The sequence below is a fragment of the Catharus ustulatus genome, chromosome 5, assembly GCF_009819885.2.
Source record: "Catharus ustulatus isolate bCatUst1 chromosome 5, bCatUst1.pri.v2, whole genome shotgun sequence".
Classification (NCBI taxonomy): domain Eukaryota; kingdom Metazoa; phylum Chordata; class Aves; order Passeriformes; family Turdidae; genus Catharus; species Catharus ustulatus.
Window position 1 is genome coordinate 389318 of NC_046225.1, and position 24189 is coordinate 413506.

At 43.1% G+C, this 24189-nt stretch overlaps 1 protein-coding gene across 4 annotated transcripts in view; it reads right to left on the reverse strand.

The window, feature by feature from the left end:
- Nucleotides 1-24189, reverse strand: part of BMP2K (BMP2 inducible kinase) — a 44732-nt gene that overhangs the window by 7036 nt on the left and 13507 nt on the right. For 3 of the 4 annotated variants that reach the window (XM_033059345.2, XM_033059346.2, XM_033059347.2), the window contains 14 exons: nt 20441-20559; nt 20010-20115; nt 18267-18409; nt 18036-18157; nt 16953-17034; nt 16541-16673; nt 14621-14724; nt 13158-13237; nt 12469-12629; nt 11034-11194; nt 10328-10423; nt 9639-9820; nt 8714-8871; nt 5984-6097 (listed from right to left, as the gene is read on the reverse strand). In XM_033059345.2, the coding sequence (XP_032915236.1) occupies nt 5984-6097; nt 8714-8871; nt 9639-9820; nt 10328-10423; nt 11034-11194; nt 12469-12629; nt 13158-13237; nt 14621-14724; nt 16541-16673; nt 16953-17034; nt 18036-18157; nt 18267-18409; nt 20010-20115; nt 20441-20559 (1761 nt within the window). The remainder of the gene's footprint in view (nt 1-5983; nt 6098-8713; nt 8872-9638; nt 9821-10327; nt 10424-11033; nt 11195-12468; nt 12630-13157; nt 13238-14620; nt 14725-16540; nt 16674-16952; nt 17035-18035; nt 18158-18266; nt 18410-20009; nt 20116-20440; nt 20560-24189) is intronic. The other variant, XM_033059348.2, reaches the window with a different exon arrangement.

Sequence of the window (24189 nt, forward strand, 5' to 3'; positions counted from 1 at the left end):
AGGAAATGGTGAGCACCTTCCTGGCTGACAGAAGCAGACACAGGTGAGGTGCTTGAAGAGCCAATGAGCACACCAATAGTTTGGTGTACGTGTTGATTTTTCCTTTGCCCACAGCAATCTGCCCTGGCCCTGGTCAGTTCTGGAGGCTCTTGCTCCACTGAGGGCAATGCCATGGAATGCTGGACATAGCACACACCAGCCTTTATGTTAGCAGTGTGCAGGAAAGGGAAGCTTAAGGTGTGGATTTGTAAACATCTGTCCCTGTGCATGAGAAAACATGGTCCAAAATACCTTGAGGCCACTCAAAGACACAGCAAGAAGACTTTTTCCCATTCTAACACCATCACAGCACAGTCCAAAACACAGCAGTGGTTTCTGAGAAAGGTTTCCAAATTTCTAGCTCTTCAGCTCAGATTGCTCCTTCTTCAGTCTCCTTGCCAGAGCTACCAATGTGACTTGCTCATTGCAGCAGGAAACCAGTGTTTAGGTATTAAGTACAGGCTGGGAATTATCCAGCAGTGACTAGAAACTCAAAACCTCCACTAAGAGCTCGCTATTACCAGAGTTGCAGAGCCAGCCCATACGACCCTCCACCAACAATGTCACCTGGAAAGCAGGTGGCACACAGCAGATGACACTGTGAACAACAACTGCTCCCAATATGCGGGTTTGAAGAAAACACTTTTACTCCAAGGAGTATTTCCAGAATGGTGACATCACTGCTCCCACACTGGAGTGTGTCAGGCAAGAGCAAACATCTTCCTTTAGTATCGTCCTTTCTCCTTCTGTGTGTGTTGAGCTTAGAAACAACCAGAGCCCCTGCTCCAAGCAGAAACTACTCCAAGGTACTCATGTTGCATACTTTTAGCCCTATCTGGCCAAGTCTGAGTGAACAAACCATCTCTGCATCCTCCTTTGCAGCTGCAGTGGCTTCAGGTTAGGCCCGGGAACAGGGATAAAACTGCACCAGACAGGAATCAAAACCAAAAATCTCTCTAGAACTATCATGTTTTACACTAAGATAGGAATAGTTTGCCCCTGTTTCACTACTAATGAAGTTAGCACTATACACAGAAACACTCCCCAAAAGGGTAAAGCCCCCAACTCAAGTGATGTGTAATGTTGATTTCTTGCAGTCTTGTCAAGCTGCAGAGACGTTCAGATACACATCTCTACAGCAATGCTGCTGCACACTGGTGGCAACATCTGTTTGCCATGTGCTGCTCAGATTACCACACTTCTAATCAGGTTTGCAGCTTGTAGGGAACAATTTTTCTTTGCTCAAATGCGAGCCAGGTGGAACATCTTTAATCATATAAGAAGATCCCAATCTTCAAGGAAATTTTCTGTCCTGATGTTCTTTTTTGAGACACAGGATTATAAGAGGATGAATTCCCTCTAACAACTGCAGTAATTACATGCCGGGGTAGCCCAAGAGTGGGGCACCAGAGCTTTAAGCTCTCTTGGAATTGGGAACATACTGCCACCATCATTTCATAACAATTTGCCACATGTCAGCCCAAGGATTACCGGCAGGCTGCAACTAAATCTGCACCAGTTCTCTGACAACAGACAGGGCAGCAGCTGCTCAACACTGTAATGGATTTACACGTCTTATCACCTCTATTTTCAAGAGCAACAAAAATGGAAGAATACCACACTTGTGCCTGGCAGCTATTGCCGACTTTCTTTTAAATAATTACTCCAGAGATTAAAGTGCACTATAAAAAAAGAGTGCAACGTGCCCATGGCTGCTGCAAGATTTGAAAAAACTTTTAAAAAATCAGATAATTTTGGAGAGAACACAGACCCATGGCAGAGCCCAGACATACCATTTATACCTATGAGGGGTGAACAATTTGAGGTTACTTAGGTAGTGCTATCTAGAAGAGCTGAAGTTTAAGATGATCTTGGTACAGGGAAATATCCCAAACCTGCATTCAGCAAGCAGTATGAATAACTGAAACCACAGCCAAGGAACACAGTAACATCAGCAAAGCTTTCTATGAGTACAAATACTGACAAGAACTTACTCTGCCAAGTTACCTAAACCTGAAATGCTTGACAGCAGCCAGATCACTGCACAGGTCTGTGCATCTTTAAACAGTCAACGTCAGCTGTCAAAGAAACATGAACTGTTGGCAGGAGTGTTTTTCAAATTCTAAAGGTGGCTCAAGTCTTTTTTGTTTCTTCTGGTCTGGTATTAATCACTTCTTAAATTCTAGCAAGCTGTGGCTCACCTAAAGGCCCAGACTGCCCAGGGGTCCCTGGTACAGAACTTGCAGTGGTTTGAAATGCTGTCAGAAGCCATACACAAATAACAACTGAATGCATGATCATCCCCCACGTCTGCTCCTGCCAGGACATCACTGAGACACAGTGCACATCCAGCAGCACCAACTGCAGCAGGGGATTCTCAGGGATGTGTCCAAGGCTCCAGATGATTCCCATGGCACTGCTGTCTGGCACACAGCCAGCTGGTTTGCTGCAAGATCCACACAGCTGGAACAATACAGACCACCCCACAAAGCCCCTCTTGCTCCAAGACAGACACCTGCAACGACCATCTGAAGACACCACCAAGTCACAGAATGTGGGAAGCCTGGAAGTCAGAAGGAAGCTCCTACAGAACTGGACTCGTTTTTATTCAGTTTCTGCACACAGAACAGGCTGCAGAGCCAAGATGCTGATGACAGGAGATGTTTTTTCCACTGTCACCATCCAGTTCAGGCATTCCAGAACCAGCATCTGTTTTCCACGTGGGTGCCCCAGTGCTACTTCATTGTGCTGGCCTCTCTCTCTTTCATTAAGAAGTTTGCAATGTGGGGTTTGTTTCTATCAGATCAAGCAGTGGAATTATTTCCCAGGCCAAGTTTCTTTTCCAGTCATCTCAGGTCTTAGGGCATTACTACTGTCCACAAAAATTAAGGGATAAAGCAGTGTGTGTAGCAAGTTCATTTGTGAGAATGCTTTTAATAGGAAACACACCAAGAGCGAGGGACACCCAGAGTTCCCACAGTGCTTCCCTATTCTCCAGGCTGAGGGGAACCCAACACCTGTGAGCTCCTCTCACACCCCATTCCCTCTCTGCACACCATGGGACACAAGTGGTGCTGCTGGCTCTCCATTCCCACCGGACAAGAACAAGCACAGAAGGTCTAACAGACAAGCAGCTACAGTCCATCCAGTTCCAGGTTCCTTCTCCTGGTGATCCTTGCAGCGGTGCCAGCCTGAAATGCCCTCTCAACTCCACAGGAAATATCCTATGTGACAGCAGCCCACAGACTCTGCCAGCGATGATCGAAGGTTTCCAATTGCTGCTCCCTTGTCTCACCTTCCCAGACACATGAACATACCTGGTGGCACCTGCTTTGCCAGAATACCAGCACTCGATGTTGGAGAGTCGAAAGGTGACACGTCACATTCATCATCTTGCTGCTCTCTCGCAGGAGGTGACAGGAGTCAGTTCATTAGCCAGTGAAGAGCTGCTTTCAGCAGAGAACCCTTAAGCCTCCAAAACAGGAGGAATCCTCTGGATGACTCAACTCAGCCACAGCCCACATACACAGTTTATACATCAAACCTATGCCACAGCAAGGAAAACCAAGCATAAGAAACCCAACCAACTGTGGTCAGTACAGTGGAACACAACTTCAGTAACAACTGGCACTTTTCAAGAAAGTCAATTTTATTTACTTCAAAGATGCTGTGTTTATAAGGTCAACATTTCATCTCATTGTAACCCAACAAGTCAGAACTCAGAGGCCAGAGCCCTGGGCAAACAGTGCTAACATGCTCCCCATTTGGCCTGAGACACATTACAGTGAGAAAATCAAACTTGTGCTTTAACAAGATCCAAGAGTCTCTCTCAAACACTGGAATTGCACTCCAGGTATTAAATCTCTGTTCCACTTGCCCAGCAATCACCTGCCCTTGGATGCCCTGATTAAGGGTTTACTTCTCAGTTACAGGTTTTACAATCTCAAGGAATAAACCAGAAAGAACATGTCACACAGCAACATTAAGTATAAATCAAAATATTAGGGAGGGACATTTGTCAAGTTTGCCCCAGAAAGCCCTCAGCAAGAAATTAACTACATCCAAGTTCAACAGCCTTCTCCTTTTCTTAGCTGTCTTGCAACACCTCTTTTCAAGACATGACCAAGAACAGCTCAGTGGGGAACACAAAACAGTTTTTATAAGATTAACATTAAAATATTTATTGTACCCGATTAGTTTACTAGGTGCAATTCACAGTTAACACATAAATAACAATCCCTTTCTTGAAACCAAGACTGTATTTACCCTTGTTTAAACGCCAGTTCCAAGTCCACAGGAAAAAAAGGCTATTGAAAAATGCCCGTTTTTTTGCCAGTGCCACAGCTCAGTTCACAACCAGCTCAACATGTCTCAAACAGTCTGGTTTTTCCATCATGACTGAATTTCAGGGGATATCTGCTCCCCTTAATAGAAGCAACAATTTTATTTCCCCCCCTAGTTGGTCAAGAATCAGAGCTCGGATTCCAAGTAACAAAAATAACGCAAGTGATACAACACAGTGAGGACATCTGTTACAATCTAAAGCCATATTATACCCATCTACAAAACCCAGTAACAATCAAACACACTTCCAGGATCTCTGGTGAGGAAAGCAATAAAATAACCTCTGGAAACAAGGGTATGAATACTTGGCAGGAGACTGAGTACCTGATGGTCCCCATCTTAACTGAAGCGTCAACTATTCCTATTAATTTTGCATGTGAATTCTGGTTCACCTATAAGTCAAAGCAACCTCTGGAATTAAGATGGCAGTGGAACCTTTCCCAACAGCACCTGTAGAGTAAACCCTTCTTCACTTAAATGGCTTTGACATGGCACTGAACTACTGAACACGAACAAGGTGACAGGAAGCAAACTTGTCCTGAGAGAGCAAAACAGAACCACAGACTAACAACACAGTGCTAAAAGCAAGCAGAATGATTTCAGCTCTAGGGACAGGAGCAGCCAAGGGCACAGAGGGATTTTCAAAGGCTTTACAGAACAGTGTTACCCTGTCCACCCTTCAGCACGTGGAGCACTGGAACACCAGTGAGCACTTTGCAGCCCTAGCAGAGCATCTCCAAGAATGCAAGATGTGAAAAGCGAAAGAAAACACAGATACTACCGTAGGTTGACCCCAGCCGATTTATTTTAAGGCATGTTACCTGAGTTTTTGAAATCCTATAAGAACATTCATTACAAGTCATACTAAGGCACCTTTATCACACAAGTACTTGCAACAAGACTCAAGTAAGTGGCTCCAGAAGTCACTGATGCTCCTTTTACCTTTCAACTACCACACAGGATTTACTTTGTCAGAAGTACCAAAATAAATACTAAAGTGCTGATCAAGCAAATGTTAAAATTGTTGCTTAAGTTGCAGGATGTTTCCTGCTCACAATGCCCACATAACACATTATTTTTCCTTCCATTCAAGGTAAACATAATCAAAGCTGAACTGAAAAGCAGTAATAAATACCCACCCTCTCCACATAAATGCAAAATGTTTGACTCCGCTTGTACCAAAACTGTGCATTAAACGCGTAGAAGCTTACTATCTTCACTTGGCTGGAAAACTGGACTACAGAAACAGTGTGAGCCAGAAGCAGGCAACAGGGAAGTAGAAAAATTTGGACTTAGCAAGGTACTTGCCTTCAGCAAAAGCACTTGTGGTTCTGCTCAGGTGATGCCCACTGCACTGGCCCACCCCGTACCCAGACTGTACCAAGGCTGCACAGGCAGCAGGAGCTGGGTGCACAAGGGGTTTTAATTGGAGGTAAAGAACACAGCCACACATCCCTTCAGCCCACGTGCTGTTAGGAGGCAGGACAGCCCTTTGCCATTTTTTGGTCACTGAACTGCTGTGCATACTTCAGCAGATGCACACACCTACAGGAACGTATGCATAGAGCTACGAGGTAATCATGTCACAGATTGAACTTGCCTTGCTGAGAAATGAAAGGAACTGAACCAAAGGGATCTTCAGGAGGACTTGTCTGTGGAGCAGCATGTGGCTCCACATTCTTATCTGAAGATTTTCTCCTGTCCACCAGCCTGTCTGTAAAAAACAAAATGGAATAGAACAAAAAATAAAGTAAAATAAAATAAAAGCGGCAGGACTTAGACCTATGCAAAGCTATACATACTGTACAGGGTGAGGGAGGAATATGTTCCCTGGCAGGGGATTTGACAAAGAAAGGCTTGTAAGAAGCACAGCTCTTGCCTGCACAGCTGTTTTGGACAGCTCCATCCTACTGCAAGGAGACAGGCAGAGGGCCTGGAAGGCTCTGCACCCACATCTGTCCCTGCTGGACCACCAGGGTGATCCCGAGCCTTTGTGCACTGCTAGGAAAGTTGGGCTGGGGGGCTTTTCCCAGTGAGAAACACACTTGCTTTTTTGGATCCCAGTTCTGGGCACATCATTAAGTGGTTACAGGAGCCGTTTAAGAAATCTACTTCTTCACAATGCTGTCAGAAATGCAGCACCAGATATCATTTCTGGCCCATCACTAACTGATGATCACAGCAACACCAACAACAGAGAACCAACAAGAGCCACGAGCTCCAATCTGTCACTCTGTGACACAGCTCCCCACAAAGGTGCTCAGTTCAGAAATGCACCCAATTGCATATTACCTTTTACTGCAACCAGCCTAATTCTACTAGGAAAACACTCACCAAGTATAAGTAATGCATTCTGTCCTAGAAATAGGATCCCCTTTTACAAGAGAAATTATTAAGCACCCCAGCAGTGCCCATCACTGCACACACTGACATGAAGCCCCTCAAAACAGGAAATCTGATGGTAATGCCTTACTACATATCTAAGGAAATTCCAGTAAGTCTTACACAGTTAAAGACAATTTTACAGGTACAAGACTTAGTTTTCCAGTTGATCTCCTGATCTCTCATTATTCCAGCCAAGTCTTAGAAAGTACCAGTAGACAACATGAGGTATAATTATTTCTGCTTTGACTGCACCAAAGGCATTAGCACTGCCAAGTATGCTCACAGAGTCTTTGGCACACCACCTTGGTAACAGAAAGCCAAGTGAAAAGGTCTCTAAAGGCTGTGATGTGTAACAAACATGCACACACAGACACACACCACCAGTGCTGCCCCTCCTCTAAAGGACAGTAAGCCCAGGAGCTCAGAGCAGCTGTAAGGCAGCCCATCCATACAGACAAGGTTGCCATCTAGTGATGTGCTGCTGGCCAGGGACTAATCTGGGGTCATTTCTGTATTTTCTCTTCCTGAGGGACTAGAACCCCTAACGATGGTTACCACTGAGCACAGCTGTGCTGTTGGGTTTAGCTGACTTTTCAGATACAGCCTACCGAGTGTGTTATCACACCCAGCTCTCCTGTGCACTGAATTACCTTGAAGAGTTGAGCCCAAAATGTACCTTGGTTACCATTTTCTTTGGGCCTTGCGTTTGTATAAAACTTGTAGTTTAACCAAATCAATCTTGTCCAACTTACATAAGTACTGCCAGCAGTTCAGCAGTCCCAGATTCTGGAAGTGGGTGGTGGTGTGCTGACCTTACAAACTAACCTGCTCCAGATCCACAAGTGCATTATTCCAAAGGATTAAGGGCTGCATTTGGAAGGAGCATGTTTACACACACTCAATTCTACTGTTGAATCAAATCCTTAACTTGGAAGGAAAGCTTCATTTCAGCTAGTACATAAGCCATTTTTCCCAGCTACCAGAGAGACATTTGACAGTAAAATGTGTGCAGGTTACATTCCCATCTCTAAAACAGGAGTCTGATTCCATCCCCACAGGATACAAGGGAAAACTAACAACCAGAGTTTCACAAACAAACCCACCCAGACACTTTCCTCAAGGACTAACAGGTAATGTGCACATCCAGTAAGAGAATACTCAACTGAAGGCAAAAGTATTTTTTCAGTTACTCGAAATTCAACTTTACTGTACTTTTAATTGCAAGAAACTTGCTGATAGACAGCCAAGCATATACAATCTGGTTTTTAACACTGTCACATCTTCCAAGTCCCACTAATAAATCTGATCTCAATAAAACCAGTTATAGGAAGAGCAACTAACAAGCATGTGTTCAGCAATTAAGAACAGAAAGTAATTCCAAGTAAAAACCATGGAGATAACTGACTTCACGAGGAAAAAGTTTATTCAGCTAATGCCATATCAGTACAATAAACCAGCCCTTACATGTAGCCACTCAAAAAAGGACAGTACAAAACATTAACATAATGTAATAGATTAATTTTCTTTCAGGCATTTTCAAAGGACACATCAGACCCACAGAATCTTCTGCTCTGGTGTGCAAGAAAAAAAGCTGGAAAGGAATAAAGCAAGGAGCCAAGATTTTCTTCCCATCTGACACCATACCTGTGCTGTTGAGAGCCTCTTGGCAATGAAGGTGACACAAGCAGTGTAGGAGAGCTAAGGTACTACTGTATCTGCAGCAATTGAGCCAGTAACTAGTAGTTTCAGACGGTGAGTTCCTATTGCATGTGTTTTCAAAAAGGAAAAGGAAAGGAAGACAGGCCCAACTGTGCCCTCAAATGCTCAGAAAGAATGTTCTGTACACAGCCTGCACGGTCCTTGGGCAGGCAGGTGTTGGAACTGCTGAGCAACCACAGAGCCCTCATTTACTGGGAAGCAAAGTAAGCCTTCAAGCGTCCCTTACTTGATCTTAGCAGGTCAAACTCTCTGTCCAGTAGCTCCTCCTCTGTCAACTTGGAAAAATTGTCCTCTCCAAACGGGTTCCAACCTGACATATCGGGTGGGTTGCTGATGTTCTGCTTTGGGTAACTGGCAATCGCCTCAGCATCAGGAATACCTGACCTGGAGAGTCAGTTCAAGGAAGCAAATAAAGAGAAACAGGATTGGTAATCAGGGTCAAAATCTGAGACATACTTCATAATGCCAAGTCCTACACACAAGCAGCACACATGCTTTAAGAGCTCATCCCAAAAAATCTGAAGGCAAATTTAAAAGAAGCCTAACAGGAACCTGTACAATTATATAACCTGGTTCCTAACAACAGTGAAACTGGACAGATGTGTAGGTTTTCTCATTTTTAACTCAGAAAAAAAAGGGGATTTTTGTCACACACACTGTTGTTCACAAGAATCAATGCAGAAGTCATAATTTATTACCATGTATTAAGGAAGGGCAGGTCCCAGGACCACTGCTTAGGTGTACAGTCATGTTACATACTCAGGTCACACCTCTGAGCACAGGAATTGGTAGCCTTAGCACATCAAGGTCAACTACAAAGCTGCTTTAAACAGGGTGTTTCAAACTCCTTTCAGATGCACATAACCTCATTCAACAGAGGCTACTGACCATCCCAAGCCAAGTGGTTAGCAGTCAGTTCCTGGAGCATGCCCATGAACAAGAAATACTGGAAGACAGATACTTTAAGAAAGTGTACCAGGCTTATCTGTTAAACTGTCTCACTTCCCAAAATATCTTTTACCAGTGAACACCCACTGTCCAACTGCTCTAAGTCATCTCTTACTACCAAAGCAATTAAGTTCCAAGAAAAGGATTTGGCAGTGCTAACCACAATTAGTAATGTAAACCAGGATTAAGCCCCAAATTCTCACCTGTTTGTAGGGTAGGGAGGATCTGCCACTGTTCCTACACGCACTGGGAGTGACCTGGGGTAGGAGATTAAGGCTGGTGCAAAGTCTTGAGGAGAAGTGATATATTCAGGGGACTGCACCTGCTGTGCCCGCTGCTGAACCAGCACCTGCTGCTGCAGGAGAGCCTGCTGGTACTGCTGCACCTGGGGACATCAGGGCAGGGTTACCAGAGCACTCTTACAGCCAAACACACCACCCAGCACCCTCCGCAATACACGGGCACAGAGAAACTGCTCCAACAGCTCTTTTCCAGCACATTACCACTCACATGTTTTTGTAAAACAGGCTATGGCAGTTAGCTCTCTTGCTTTTTGAGTACGAATGGGACATCACTGTTACACACTTTGTTGTGTAACATGTATCTGCTGCTGTGGATAGTACTGCAAACATTAACCAAGTGCATTTCAAACCAACCTCCTTACGAAAATTGGGATAGATCTCAAGCTATTATTAATACACAAGTGCAATTCCAGACAAGTTAGTTTGGATTAACTTCCCACCAACTCATTATTACTTCAGATGCCAAACTGCACACAATTTAGCATGTCCATAGCTCAGTACAACTAGCCAGGCCCTTCTCTTACTGCATCTACACTAGAGATTTACAAGCACAGGTCATATTTCAAGACTGTACCATCTCTGTGACATACCATGGCAGGATACTGTGACTGGGTAGGCTGCTGTTGGTACACAGATTGCAGCAACAGCTGCTGCTGGACCATCTGCTGGTGCACTGCTTGCTGATACTGCAAAGACAAAAAATAGCTTTAAAAAGTAATGATGCCCCCTCAGAAATAAGCATGTATTTCAGTTAATGTTTCTTCTGACTACCACATCTATGACTTCACAGCATTTCTCAATTCATCATCATATCATCAAGAAGCAGCTCGCAATGCAGTCACTGCACTTCAACCATTCTGCTAGAAACCTTTTTCCTTCCCCCACATTCCAGACAAGTCTTAACAAAACAAACCCACCCCAAAAAATCAGACTACATATTCAGCACTGGTGCATGTACAACCATCTACTGCAAGCACAGCATCATAACCCATAATCACTCCTAACATTTATCCTGAGCTCCTTTACACATGGGTAAAGCCTTGAAGTCACACAGCGGTGATGCAAAGCAAGATGGAATTCAGAGTCAAACTGCAAGAACACAGCACAAGGTGAGCAACTTTTTAGAACAAACATTCCAAGGCCAGTGAAGGGATAAAGCAATAGTAAGAAGGGACAGGAGTTTTTTTAGCTGGAAAATTCCAGGCAGCAAGAACAGAAGTATTGAACTGGCACATGACTCCAAGGGTTAACACACAGAATGAGCCTCAGACACTCGTCTAACAGATCTGCCCATACCTGCTGGATATAAGCATCCTGCATGGTGGGCTGGTGCTGCAAGTGGTGCAGCTGCTGCAGTCTCCAGTCTCCCTGCTGCAGCTGCTGGAGGACCCTGTGTTGCTGTGGGGTGGTCCCTTGGGACTGTGAGACATCTTGTCCATTCCCTGGTCGCGTGGTTCCTGTGACAGATAACACTACTGACATCCGACTCCTCAGCTTCAGCCAGAGCTCTCCCTCTAGCTGACACTGCCAACTTCTCTTCCCATTCTGGCAACCAGCACAGCTGGCAGATACCAAGGTGACTTCTCTAAAAGTAATTCCAGGCCTGCAAATGAACCATTTCTATGTGCAAGATGCTAGGAGCTTGCTGTGGTCTCATGACAGCAAGCTGGCTTCCAGACTTGTGCTGTACTAACAGTTAAGTTACACACTGCAGGATCTCAAACCCTTACCCCAAAGCATACAGCTTTGTACGCATTCAACACGGACCTATGTTGAACTTTTTTCCCTCAGGAAACTGTTAGCTCATACATCAAACTCCCTTGAACAGAACACCTGATTAATTTCACCATTCCATTGCTTTTGCACCTTTTAAGAGACAGGTGCTACCGTAAATTTCTCTTGCACATGTGTTTAATATTCTGAAGTGCCCATGAAGCACCTGCTCCTTGTCCTAACAGAAAAAGCTTTTCCAAGCTGTATGTTACAGGGATCCCACCTAGTAAAAAGTACTTACATCTGGGACACAAACATTCTCAGTGGCCTTTTGAGACTTTCCAATACCATCCCTGAAACTACTCTTCTGCAGCAGACACTTAAAAGCACGGAACGCAACTAGAAAGCGTGCTAAGTATAAATGTCAACTATTTAAGTGAATATTTATCAGAGCCGTAACTCTCTCTGAAGGAGAGAAAAAACAAGGATTTTGTGAAAACCCATTTCACTCAACTGGGTCTCCTCCAATTCCTCCTGCACCCATAGTGTCATGTGGAATGAATCTGTCAGTCAGGAGAGAAATGATACAGTCATAGCACCAATATGTTGGTGGTATTTGTAGGCTATGTCATGACTTCTCAAGGAGAATATTCTCAAAAGACTGTTTTTCCTACTACAAAAAACCCAGTTTGATACAGAAGGGGTCTGTACTTTCTGTGACATTCACAACTCAAAATAAGTGTCAACTTCTGTCTGCAGTGGGCAAGTTCATTCAAAAACCAGTGTTAAAGCACGAGGAAAAAACACTTTCACTTCTCATTCCACATTTAGTTTTTGTGGCACCTCAAATTTACAACTCACACATTTAGAGTCTTTCAGAAATGAAGATCTGGTTTTCAGTATATAAAAAAATAAGGCTGATAAAACTGAGTTTTAAATGTTCTCTCTAATAAAGCATGAAGAAGAACAGAGGCACAGTTGCTTCTTTATTTTGGTCCATCCTTAGACTGTAAGTTACCTTTTTGCCCACGATTAGCAAATTCCCCAGGAACTTGTACTTTGACAGGAGTTGCTGAGCTCTGGATTGTCAGCACACCAGAAGGGGCAGTGCTCGAATTGGCCTTTGGTCTTTGTCGTGGTGCAATTGAGGTTTCTGTTGGTCCAACAGCATCTGTTATTCTGAAAGGGCAATTTTTCCCATATAAGATACTTGTTGAAAAGACAACTATTCCTACTTCAAATTTAACACAGTATATCTCTTAATAGCCTTATGTCTTAATCATGTGCTACTCGACTTCTGCACTGCATGTAAGGATCTTAAAAATTGTTTCCTAAAACTCCAGTTCTGTGCATGAGTCCACAACCCTACAATTAGAAAGAAGACTACTGTTCATATGTACAAGAAATGAGAGAAAGGAAAACATTATGTGTTAGGTCAAATTATTTCTACTTCTACTGATTTCTAATGATTGTTTCCTTTTTCTGCAAATAAAAACACCAGTTTCTCTCCCTGGATTCTCAATATACTGAAAAAAGCAAAGGAGTGGAATCCAAACAGACTTGAAGCTCTTAGAAATGCAGTTTACCTAGTAACTTCTACTGAGGTAATATTTCATTTATTAACAAGCGTACGAAAACAGATTTAAATAAGCATTTAGCTTAACAACATTAGGATAAAGGAGAAGTAAAGTCACATCCTCTGCTCACCTTGCTTTTATTTGGCTTTTTCTAGCAGCTGCCTCACTAGCTGTCATGGGCTCAGGAAGACTTGAAGGGACAGGAGAATTCTTGGGAAAAACAAATTTGAATAAATTAAAAAACAAAATCCTGAAAGAAAAAAATTGATTACATCTTGAAGAGGAATACTTGGATTCAAGACCTGCACATTACAAGGCTTCATGCAGAACTCATAGCTGTAGATAAGAGTTTAACAGCATCTCTATATCCTGTTACCACGTTGCAGAAGTGAAGCAGAACATGACTGGTCTGACTCTTTCATCAACTGCTGCACTTCATTTACACTGTCAGCTATCAACAGTAAGGTACAACCTGGTCTCCAAGTACTTCTGTGTGACTGCACACACACTTACTTCAGCCTCAAGCTCTAAAGCAAAGCCCAGCCTTTGGAGCAAACTGTTTGCACCACACTCTGCTCTTCCATCAGAACACACACTCCAGAAAACCATGCAGCACCAAATCTTTGATAGGCTTTTACCTTACCCCCACCTCAATCACATTCCTGAATGAATCCCATATCACCTACACTGTTTTACAACAAATATGGCAGTTTGGGGCAAAGGAGGAAATCCATCATCTTGAATGACAAATGCACATGATGAATGCAGATCTAAAGCAGGTCACAAATAATAAAGACAGTTCATCATCAAGTACTTCAAGACTTCCTAGTTTTAATCTGTGTTTCCAAAAGGCAACACTCAGATTTACTGAGAACCTCCTTCTACAATGATAAAGGAAAAAAGGAATTCAAAGGGATCTCAGAAAATTCACCTGTCTCTGAAGACAGATTACTTCAATCAACACCTGTTGCAAACTCAATTTTAAGATGGATTTTTCCTAATACTTGTCTTGAGAACCACTTTATAATACTCAGCATTAGCTAAAGGTCCCCAAATTCCATTGCACTGCAGATGTAATTCTGTCTGTGAAGTAAGTGATCTTGTAGCCCAAGCTCAGACTGCCAAGGAGCAGGGGTAGGAAGGCAGGCTGACTCAAGCTCTGTTTGCTTTCCAGCTCACTGGAAAGTGCACTAACACAGTTGCTAAGGATGCCTAAGTCAAGGGTTTATCCAGAGCAAACATACATGCTCTCGACACTCCATTTACAATGGTGAAGCCTTCTACTGTCAGTAAGGTTAATATCTGCATATTTCATGTTGATTGCACTAAGAGATTACTAATGGCTAAACTCCTGAGCCAGGTATTGGTATCAATACAGTCCACAAAGCTGTGCCCACAAAATTAACATATTTTGTTTATACAGAGCTCATACTGCATGTACACAACATCAGCCTGACATGTTCTCTGCTCTGTGTTACATTTAGGAGCCAGGCAAATGACAGAATTGGTGTAATCTCTCAGCTCATCTGACAGACTTCTCAGTACTACCTACGTAACACACTGAAAACACAGAAGGCAGTCAAAAGTACTTACATTGATATTAGACACTGGACACTCCTTTTTGGCAATTTTGAAGGCAAAGTAAGATACTTGAAAGATATCAGGTCTCTGCTCTTGATCTGGTTCAAGCATATATCCTGCAAAAATTGATAAGACTTATCACTGCTAGATCACAAAAAGCCTGTTGAGACACTACGCTACCAGCAAGGAAAAAATCCAGCCAAATCCACCAAATCAGCTTAGCACCACAGGAGTCATTTGCACTTATATTGGGTTTGGGGGATCTTTTAAAAACACTCTTTGACAAGTCAAATAGTTTATAGGGTCAAAAACAATCTTAGAACATGCATGCTGCTTGATATGCTGACACTCAGCTGTGCAAAGCGGAGCAAAACTCAAGCAGGAATTGGTAAGTGCAGAGAGAAACAAGGCAAAATCAACTCACTGCACTAACATTTTACAGGATTAATACAAAATTCAGTGTAGCTACAACGAGATTGACAGATCTTACTACATCATGCTAAGGTTTCTGTCTGAAGGTTTGATCAATTATGAACAATTTTGCATATAAAAATACAGTTGCATGAATAAAAGGACCTTTCCCTGACAAAACACACAATTCTTGAAGCTCCCTCTCAAACATCTGCTTGCCAAATTAAAAGGTTTGGTGTTTTTCCAAGAAATCAAAGTTACTTGCTTCTCTCTCCAATATAACACAGTATACATAATCAGGCACTCTTGCTTAGATAACCAGAGAACCTAAATATACAATAAAACAGACTTTCTAAAAAAAATCTAAGCCTCTAAAAACATGTTCTGCGATGAATTAAATGAGCACACCATGAAAATATAACTTCTCACTTTGATGAGCAAAGTGAACTACACTTGCACAAATGCTCAGCAGAACAGTCAACCTTACACATCATTTTACAAAACATCCTCCTTAGGCTGACAAAACAATTTCAGACAGATCCTAGAATTATGTACAAAGCCATTATTTTGTGTCCTGTACATTTCACTGCAAGTTTAATTTTTAACAAACTTAACAAAATAACAGACTCCAGCACTCAGTTGCAGCACTGTGACATGGAAGAACACTCACTGAAGTAACTCCTGCCACTTGATTCTGAAATGCTAAATTCATGGGGTGGGGCACGTTCAGCTTGTTCCTCCCCAGCCCCTGCCTTGTAAAAGAGTAGATATGTAGCCACAGTCCCTGAAATACCTTTTATCACCAAGTGCAGCTTTTTGTGACTTCCACTCCAAATTGAAAGAAGGGAAGTTTATGTAAGGACATTCTGTCTCACCCACACACATTCCACGCCAGCACTGCTCACCTTGACACAGCCATTCATTGAATTTTCAAAAATCTGCATTCATACCTAGGAGAAAGGATTAAAACCCATACTCTTCCAAAAAAAAAAAAAACCTAACATTGTGACTGAGGAAAGTACTCAAGTCATTTGAAAATTTATCTCATTTTGTCAGTACTGGCAGAAGGCAAGTGCTTACTATTGTAATGCTGTTTCTCAATTATCAACGTGCACTCAAACAAGTGCTTTGGATTTAGTATTGCCTATTATACAAAACCATAAACTACGTGGTCAATACATCCATAACTGAAAGTTGCAAGAAAATACTGTCAACAGACTGACATTCCACAGCAAATACACATGTAAGAGCAAAAACTATCAATAAATAAGGCTAAATAATTAATAGAAGCACTCTTTGCATTCACCCTATTCCTTTGGGATTTATGGACACCTAAGGGAAAAAAAAAAGTCATCCTTGAATCCCAGAGAAACCACAAGGTCCCCTGAGCTTGAACAGCGCTCCTGGGGAGTTGAGAGGCACAGGTGAGCGTGGCAGGTCCTTACACCAGGGGTGCAGAGCAGCACCTGCTGTGCTGGGCTGGCTGAGGTGGAGCAGCTGCTGCAGTGCCTGTGTACGTACTTATCAAGCAGTGAACGCTGTGCGAGTACCGCGAGCCGTCCGGGATAGTAAAGCTTCCGTCGCAAATGGCAACCTGGCTCTCTCCAAAGGGCAGCGAAAAGAAGCACAGCTTATACAGCAAGCAGCCCAGTGCCTGTAAAAGAAACACAGCCCTGTGAGGGGATGGGAGCAAGCCCTTGCTACCACAGGGCAGCACTACCAAGACGCTGTGCCCTGGCTACAGCGGATGCTCAAACAAGGGATTCATTTTATTTACAAAAATGTAACTCCAGATATCTCTACTGTTCTGCGTTCTACAGCCGCCCAATGTATTTCATTTTCCAATAATTAATTTTTCAGTCAGTCAATGCTGGTTTGAATCCCCCCTTCCTTAACCTGTCCCATATATCATACTGTCCAATTTTTGGCTTACCCAGATATCTGCCTTGGTAGTAATTGGCTTTCCTCCATACAGATTTATCATCTCAGGAGCTCTGTATGACAGTGTAGTGTACCTAGCAACAAAACAGAGAGGACATAGCTAAAAATCTTGCCTCAGAACTGAGCAGCTGTTTTCCCCATCTGCCATGCACACAATTGCACACACCAATCACACAAGTTTCAGACATGTGCCTGGAATTGTCTTGCATGATCCACATGACTACTGCATTTGCAGCATCACAAAGAATACCTGGAGCAGCAGTATGAACTATCACACACAAGAGTAAGTATGAAGCCAGATAAAATTTGCTTTTAGTGTTATTCTCCCAAAGCACAGACTCTGCCAGACTGACTGTGCATAGTCACCTGGGGGGAGTAACTGCAAAGTCCTACAAGGGCTCTCCCTGTCTCGCACTGCAACACACAGAATGCAGACTTCAAAACCCTAACATCCCAAAACAACTGCTGAGCTGTTAGTTCAAATACTCCAGAGCAGGACAAAGCCTGTATTGCTTCATGACTAGAAAACAATCACCCTGTCTTTACCCCTCTGCAGTAGTTAGGCCAGGAGGGCAAAACCAAAATAATAGATGTTTTCAAGAGTGCGTCTAAGATAAGCTGAAACATTTTTCTGATGAGCATTAGGAGAATGGACATGGACCATAATCTGCAAATGAGATTATACATAAATCCAGTGCAGTGCTTATTTACATCACTTTAAGATATCTTAGCAAGTATTTGCTTAGCAGCATTAAAACAGCACAAATTAAAAATATCCAACTCCTAAAACAGCCAGGAGCCAGACATGTATTTTAGAATAATTTACTTGCACAACAGCATGCTTTTCCCCAACAGTTTAATTTTTAAGAATCTCAGTTTTGAAAAACAATCTGTGAATAAATGGAGGAGATCTTAGCAAGTAGTTCCAGTCTTTTACTATATTTATGCAAAAATTAATTCAAGATCAGCCATTAATTTCAATTCATTAGTGACACGCGCACACCACACTACAATACATGGAGTTTCCCGGCAACACAGTCACTGCTTGTGACAGATCACCTAAAAGTAAACTTACTTTTTAATTTCTTCTTCAACCATATTAACACCATCTTTTTGAGGGTTCAGGTATTTGTTAGTGGCACTGCCAAAATCACAGAGAACGTAGTTCCCGTTATCATTTAACAACAGATTCTCCACCTTGAAAGAAAACCAACACACAAAAAGTAGGTAAATATAAAAGCATTACTTTCCAGGTTAAGTGTTACTCCATCTTTTAGGCTGGATTTTCTTACAGTGAGGTACATACCTTGAGATCCCGGTGAACTATAGGTGTTTTGCACTGATGTAACCGGGCAACAGCTTCACAGGTGTCACAAAATATTCTCATTACTTCTGACTCAGTAAAACCTGTCTGCAGACGCTGGTTCATCTGGTTCACAACTTGCCCAGCTAAAGAAACAGGAGAAATTTCTTTCAAGTCAATTCTATCAGATACAGAACTAAAACTTAGTTATAGGCATTAAGTTCACAAATATGATGCATTAAACTTTTCTGCAGTTACTGCATTTGAACAAACCTGCTTTTCTAACTGCACACTCTCGTATCACCCTAAACAGAAAAATTATTGGCTCAAATTAAAACAATCCAGTCCCTGTGACTGAAACGTGCTTGAAACCAACTGCTGCACACACAAAAAAACATCCATCATGCCAATTTGTCACATCAAAACTCGCTCTTGCATTAGGATCCATAATCCAAACTCTGACAGCCAACTGAGTTCATGAACTCAATCTCTAGACACCCTCTCTGTCTCTCTGGGAGACAAAGGAGGAAGAAAGGGGAGCCAGGGAAGGAGGTATCCAAAGCCCTAAACTCACCCTCCAAGGAAAAAGACATCCCTTTTCCTTTTCCTAGGTTTCCTTTAAGATTGCCACCACAATGCTCACTGCACACAGAGGAGAAGCAGGATTCTTGCAGAGATGCAGCAGGGCCTTGGTGGGCATGCTGGCAAACAGGATGTTTAGAACAAGAAAGCTAAAGATCACTGCCAAGTAATCTGACAGTTGACATTCAGGGCTATTTACCAGGATCACTAGGGATACAATACTACCAGCAGGGAGTCAGAACTGAGCTCCCACACAAAGGTACAGAAATTCACCCATACAAGCAGGGTTAAGGGCCAAAAATGTGGCCCTTAGTTTTCAAGTCCTCCTTATTCCATTGCCCAAAATGCACATTCAGGTTGTCTTCAGCTCCTTATGGTACAGACTGCACAAGCTGCAATCCTCACTGCTTCTACTGAAAATGTAACTCACACAGACCTCAGCTCCATGTACTCACGGAGCAGTACAGACCATATGACAGCTTCTTCAAGTATTTACTTGGTACTTGCAGCACTTGTTCCAGTACCACCAATTTTCTGGGTTAAACACCATCTCACACTAGGAGCCGAGTATCTTGTCTCCCTGCATTTCAGACAAACTTTACAAGTTTAACTCACTGGCAAGTTTATTCCATATATATGGGACCTGGGGGGATAAAATCCCCCAAAACAGGCAGTCCCTGACTTCAAATGGTTTCAAACAAAAAGTTACATTGTCAAGCAGGAACACAGGGCTAACATCTTTATGGACAGCACTATCAACCTTAACTTTACGACACCCATTTGCACCAAATCACCCGTCAGGTAAAGCATCTTCAAAGTTGCCAGCGAAAACAAAAACAGCAGAGGGAGAAGAGTGGTGAAAATCTGCAGATCTTTCCTATCAGGTTATGTTCCAGGTACATGTTGCTTAGCACCACCAGCAGAAGAGCACAACAGCATTTCATACGAGGAGAATTAATGACTCTGTTTGTAGCCATATTTAATTACAAAGCTTTGTGAAACTTCGACGTTTTGCCCAGTGCTGAGGTAGCAGCACCAACAGGAAAGTGAAACAAACTACTCAGCTGTGAGACATACATGTTAACCTCTTATATTAAGTCTGAAGTAAAGCCACAGGTGATAGTACAAACATTTTCTTGTGGAAACCTAGGCGATGACTCTTACCTCGACAGTACTCCATGAGGATGAGCACCTCCCACACGTTATCACTCAGTGAGTTGACAGCACAGTCCAAATAGCTCACAATGTTCTTGTGCCCAGATAACTCTTTCTGAAAAAAAAAAAAAAAAATGCACATTACACTGCAGTACTGAGAAAATGAAGAGCAATTTTCAGTTGCCACTGGAACAAATTCCTTTTGCTACAGAAACAGAATATACACATTTGATTTGAGGTATCAAACACATATTTGAATAACTCCTTCAGAAATCAATCATGCACCAACCCTAAAGCCAGTATTAGTTCCTGTAAGTACTGGTGGAAAATCAGGACTACAGGATCAAAAGCAAGAGGTGCCTAGAGACAGCGGAGAGGCATTTGATGTGTGCACACTCCAAACTGACACGTTCCCCAGTTCCAGACCATGGCCTCCTTACCATAATGGTGATTTCTCTCTTGCAGACGTTCAGGTCTGGCACGTTATTCACACACATTCGCTTCAGCGCACAGCGCGTCCCGCTGGAAGTACGCACCAGGAACACCGTGGAGAAGCCACCTGGAGAACACAAGGGCAAAACCAAGCTGCTACTTGAGTTCCTTGGTATTCCTCTAGCCAGCATCACTACATTCTAAGGATGAGCAACAAAGACTGTGTGGGTCACTGAGTGACCAGTAACAAATACCTCAGGAATTAAATATTAGTCACCTCAACCCATTTCTTTCACACCAAGTATTCGTGACAAAACCATTGAAGCCTTACTATCTTCTTGCAAAGCATTTTCACATTCAAATGAACTCATAATGCACAGAACTATGCATCAAGACATCAACCCTGAAGTACTTAGTCACTCAAAAACCTGAATCAAGTGAAGGTACATTAATTCCCTAAACCCACATTCTATAATATAAGATATAATCTTTAGGAAAAGTCTTGAGAGACACTGGAAAAATCACCTGACTTTCCAAGTTAGCCTCAACAGCCTTCTTGGAGCCCCAGACAGTGCAAGCAACCAGCCCTAGAGAAGTGTTTTTATTTCAACCACACTCAATGTGCAGAGCACACTTAATCATTCTCTTGCAACCAGTGCCACTAGGAACATTTTCAGACCAACAGTGGCATGAACTGGGAACCACACAGTCAAGCCCACTTACCAGTGTGAGGGTGTTTTTTTCTCTCTTCACTGGTAGGGAAGGAGGCAGGAAATACGTACACAAGTGAAACAACCAAGTACACAGAAAGTACTTCCCAATGCTCAGGAAACCAAAGTGAAACCAACACTGCTTTTTTGTTGCCTCCTGTTAACCCTGCCAGCTGCTCAAAGAGGCCAGCATCACCTCAAGGCTCACATGCACAGCTACAGGAAATCCGCCTCACAGGAGAGCTCATGTAAATCCCTGCTTTCCTTAACTGCTGTCTGATCCAAAGCCAACCAGCACCACAGGAACTCTGCGCTAGGGCAGGAGCTGACCATCAGGACACAAATACATAAATTAAAAGCATTAACTACTCCGATAATCAGGCAGCCAACTGAAATGCACACGTTTCATGGTACCCAGCAGCATCTGCAAGCTGTGTTTATTAAGTGTAATGCACCTCATTTGATGCAAGCCTCATGTGCTTGAGCAAGCAAGCACATAATCACTGCCACTCAAGAAGCTAAGTTTTTTTAAAGAATTTCTCTTGAAGTATTTTCTATTTTTTAACTTAATTCTCATTTAGTCAAATGACATGCTAGACTGTCAAAGCAGAATTACTGCCTAATTCAACAGCCTCACTCCCGTTTACAAAGGCCTTCCTAAAAATTCACAGGACACCCACTCAACAGCTGAAGTTCTTCACGCTGAGCTCCAGCTGGGACTGAACTGATCCAGGAGGGTTCCAGCCTGGGGGATTCTGCCCGAGTGATGTGAAGACCGTCGTTAGCAGAAGAGTTTTTGTACTAGCTTGACAATAAAACTACCTGTTTTTAAGCACCAATAGTTGACCAAAAAGATAAAGCAATAGTCAGATAAAGCAAACGACTCATGATTAGAATGTAATAATAACTTCTTGACTTTTTAACCAGTTTTATAGCCTTGGCATTCTCTCTGACAAGCAGAAGGACAAAACTGCAGATTTCAGGTTTCCCTGACGAGTGTTGATGTAGCCTGAGCAGACCGGACTAGGTTGAAATCTTCAGCGGAAAGCCGCAAAAAGCCCCGAAACCCTGAGCTGAGTGCTGCTCCTGCCATTAGGTGGCGCTGTCAGCCAGGCGCTGAATCCCAGGGACTGCAAAAGCAGCCCGGGTCCTGCTCTGGCAAGGAGCAGATCCCCGACCTTGGCGGGGTTTTCCATCAGAACATAGCACCGCTATACAAATCCTTTCCTCCGAGAGCCAAGTGGCACAACTCTGAGCAGGACACGACTAGGTGACCTGTCCTGCCACCAGCTCACGAGTTTTCTCACTGCTCCCCTTGCTGTTCTCCCCCCCATCCCATTGCGCTGTGTGGGACTGAGCTGCTGTCTGGCGTCCAACACAAAATGCAGCTTCATCTCTTTCAGTTTTTATTTCCACCGAAGTCACTCCAAGTTTAAATCCCCGAAGGACAGCCACATTGCCCTTCTCCCCGGAGTGCCTAGGAAGAAGCCTTTATGCAGCATCTATAGCTCTATTAGTTATACAAGCCAGCAGAATTAAACTCCTTAAAAAGCTCACACTTTTTTCTTACCTTCCTTTCCATTAACTGTCTTTCTGTCACCTTAACTACACACTTTTGTGATCTCATTAACAGCTAACCAGCAAGGATTTGGGCTTTTTTCTGGGCTAGTTATTTATTTCATTTGTTTGTTTTTAATGAAATTCTACATCAGCCACATCTGTTTGGTTTTTTCCTACTTGTATTTAAGGTCAACCTTGACTAATTTCACAGGCCTCCACATGCCATTTACACTTTATCATGTTACATTCCTGAAACTCAAACCAGGAAACAGTGGAGCTGTCAGAATTCTAAGTACCCTATTTGCTTACTCAGGTAGAACAAAATAAGGCTGAAAAATCTTCCAGCAACTTTACCATCTTTCAGACTGTCATGAGTCATTTTGTGGAGATAGCCTTGTGTCCCTCTCCACAAAGCCAGAGAAACAGGTTCAAGTGCAATTATTTCCCTGTCACCTGTCTACGCACACATACCCTACTAACCCTCTTTTTCCCCCTTTTCCAACTGGAAGGTTACCCATCCACACACTAATTTTCTTTCAAATACCAGGTCTGGCTTTTCGGCATTCCAGGTATTCTCCCATAAAATGGTGATTTCAGTACATTAATCTGTGTTCTGAATAAACTTCTGCACTCAGCAACACTTTCACTGCTAACTTACTCTGAGAATCACTTGATCCCTGGGCCACTTGCACATGGCTGCTCCCTGTTAATTCCAGATCTTCAAGATCAGGCTGACCTGCAGCCAGAGCTGACCCACTCCAGAAGTGACCCACCTCCCAGAACTGCAGAGACTTCGAAGCACTGTAGTTGCAAGCCCAGTGCACTGGAGAGAACCACTCTATGGACTATGAATCCCTCAAAATACAGAGTAAGACCAGTTCAAGCACAAATGTGTTGAAACAGACTCCCAGCAATATGAACAAATAAAACCTTACTACAAGTCCATAATGAGAGACAGAGCAGTAAGACTGTATCAAATGCTTTAAGCTCCTTTCTACCAGGGAAAAAAAAGAAAAAACAAACATAAAAAACCCCAAAATGAACCAAACTAAAAAATAACCCCAAACACCATCCCCAACTCTGACCTCTACAGCTTATGTGGTACTCAGACACAAAAGAAACCAGTGTCCCAAAGCAAAGGACATTAAGAAGAAATTCCAGAAGTCCCTTCCATCCATTCGGAAGGTGCAGTACGTGAGCTGCCCCTCAGCATCACTGTGTGGCTGCCCAGCCAAGCCCTGGCCCCGGTGTGTGTGCTCACTGCCTGGAAAGCAATGGAAAGCAATGCAAAGTGGTGCTCCTGTTGAATGCAGGCAGTTAATTAACACCAACCATATGTACGCATCCACCTTTCTGTATTTTTACACCTGTGTTTCTCTGTGCGTGCACATGGGCATTTTTAGTGGAGCTAACCCCACGAGCCTCAGTCATGAACACTGAGCACAAGGCTCTGGGACACAGCTCCGCCCAGAAGAACCTGACAAATG